At 36.0% G+C, this 2152-nt stretch overlaps 1 protein-coding gene across 1 annotated transcript; it reads right to left on the bottom strand.

The window, feature by feature from the left end:
* Positions 1 to 345: 345 nt before the first annotated feature.
* Positions 346 to 1005, bottom strand: LOC132803126 (uncharacterized). The gene has a single exon (XM_060815378.1). The coding sequence runs from the start codon at positions 1003 to 1005 to the stop codon at positions 346 to 348; it is 660 nt and encodes a 219-aa protein (XP_060671361.1).
* Between the last annotated feature and the right edge of the window lie 1147 nt (positions 1006 to 2152).

Below are 2152 nucleotides of genomic sequence, written 5' to 3'. Positions count from 1 at the left end.
AGTCATGTGATGTGTGCAACCACTATCAATCAGCCAAGAATCACTAGAACTGTTGCTTGCTGCAAAACAAGTTGCAACAAATAGCTGCTCCTCTTGATGTTGCTCAACAGCAGTATTTGCTTTTCCTTCATGTTGTTGTGACTTACAGATTCTCTCCATGTGCCCAATCTGACCACATTTCCTGCACTTGACATCTGCTCTCCACCAACACTTCCTTTGTGGGTGGTTAGTTTTTTTACAGTATGGGCAAGGTGGATATGTTACCTCATCCTTTTTGTCATTGTATTCAGTTTTCTTGCTGTACTTCTTTTTGCTGTCCTTCTTGTCTTTGCCTCCTCCTGAATTTTATGCCTTTACTTGAAAAGCACCCTCTACAGATTCTTCTTTTCTCATCATTCGCCTTTGCTCTTGGGCCTGCAATGCATTTACTAATTCTGCCAAGGATATACTTGACAAATCCTTAGATTCTTCTAATGAAGAAATTTTAGATTCGTACTTTTCAGGCAAAGTCACAAGAATTTTTTGTACAATTCGTTCATCAGAAAAATCCTTACCCAGCAACCTCACCTTGTTTACTATGCCCAGCAACTTGTCAGAGTAGTCTTTGATGGTTTCTGTCTCCTTCATTTTCAGCATTTCAAACTCCCTGATCAAGTTAAGCACTTTCATGTTTTTGGTTCTTTCATTGCCTTGGTATTCGCTTCTGAGATAATCCCAAATAGCCTTTGCTGTCTGTAGATTCATGATTCTTGTAAATATGGTGCTTGAAACAGTAGAGAATAGACATGCTTTAGCTTTGGACTTCTTTGTCTTCCTCTCTTTGTGAGTCTTTAGTTGTACTATCGTTGGATTTTCTGGCAATGGTAGAACATCATAGTCCTCCTCTACAGCCTCCCAAAGATCTAATGCCTCAAGATGGACCATCATTTTAATAGCCCAAGCCTGATAGTTATCACCATCAAAAATTGGTGGAGCAATATGAGAAAATGTTGTTTTAGCTTCCATTTCTAAAGGTTTTTGTGTTTCTGGTCTTTTAAGTTACTGGTTTTGGTTTGTGTTTCTGGGTTTGTGTTTAGATTCACTCAACTCACAGATCCCTCAAGAGATGGCTTAGCTCACAGATCCCTCAAGAAAAATAGCTCTAATACCAATTTGTAGTTATAAGACACCAGATAAAATATTGAAGACCAGAATATATTTTTTATTCACTGCACTACTCTTTATATAGAGCTAACATTTAACAGAAAAACAAAAATATTTCCTAAACACAAGGCATGACTAACAGCTTCCTAATTTCTAGCTATTAACAAGTAAAACAGCATAACAGCATAAATAATAACAAATATCCTAAAGACTTGGTCAGCTAACTGCATAACAAATATTCTAATGACTTGGTCAGCTGACAACAACTCCATATGCAGCTACCTAGGCACTGTTACAACACAATTGATAGTCAATGAAACAGTTTGTTTTACCTTTCCTGTTCCAGAAAATCATTGTCATATATTTTAGAGTTCTGTTTAAAACCTCTGAAACGTGCCCCTTTAAGTCTAGGGGTTGGAAAAGAAACTAATAATTTGATATTAAAAAAAAAAAAAAGATTCTCTGTCCTTTTACTTGTCCTTGTCCTTCTTGTTCTTGGACAGTTCGCGCTTGGTTGTAATAACACTTGCAGTGACAGAGGAAGAAGGATCCAACAAAATGTTGATGATGATAATGATGATGATGGTAACTAAGAAAATGAGACTAGCCTTCCAATTCAATTGGTTTTGAGTAAAAGAACAGTCTTTGATCATTATGATTATGGTTTTTGTATTAGGTAAATACATCTAAGTACTCTCTTACAAAATTTGTATCTACCACTTTTTAGTCATGGAATGAACTATTTTGATATCTTAAAGGAGTTTGTATCTAATGCTTGTTATTTTTCGACTTTTCGACCACTTACTGGTCTTTAACATGAGTTGAACCTGTGAATTACATCTTCTAAGGAACTGCTTGACCAGGGATTGCAACATTGGACGATATAAGTAGCTAAACCTAATCTGGCTGCAAATATATACACTGAATTTGAATAATACTATCAACATCTTCATTTCTTGGCAAGGTTTGAGAAAGGTTTATGATTAATTATCTGCAGCAGGATAAAAGT

The sequence above is a fragment of the Ziziphus jujuba genome, chromosome 3, assembly GCF_031755915.1.
Source record: "Ziziphus jujuba cultivar Dongzao chromosome 3, ASM3175591v1".
Taxonomy (NCBI): domain Eukaryota; kingdom Viridiplantae; phylum Streptophyta; class Magnoliopsida; order Rosales; family Rhamnaceae; genus Ziziphus; species Ziziphus jujuba.
This window is presented reverse-complemented; position numbering and strand designations above follow the sequence as displayed.

Excerpts from the sequence above, each read along its gene's own strand:
- LOC132803126 (XM_060815378.1), bottom strand. The coding sequence starts at position 1,005 with ATGGAAGCTAAAACAACATTTTCTCATATTGCTCCACCAATTTTTGAT.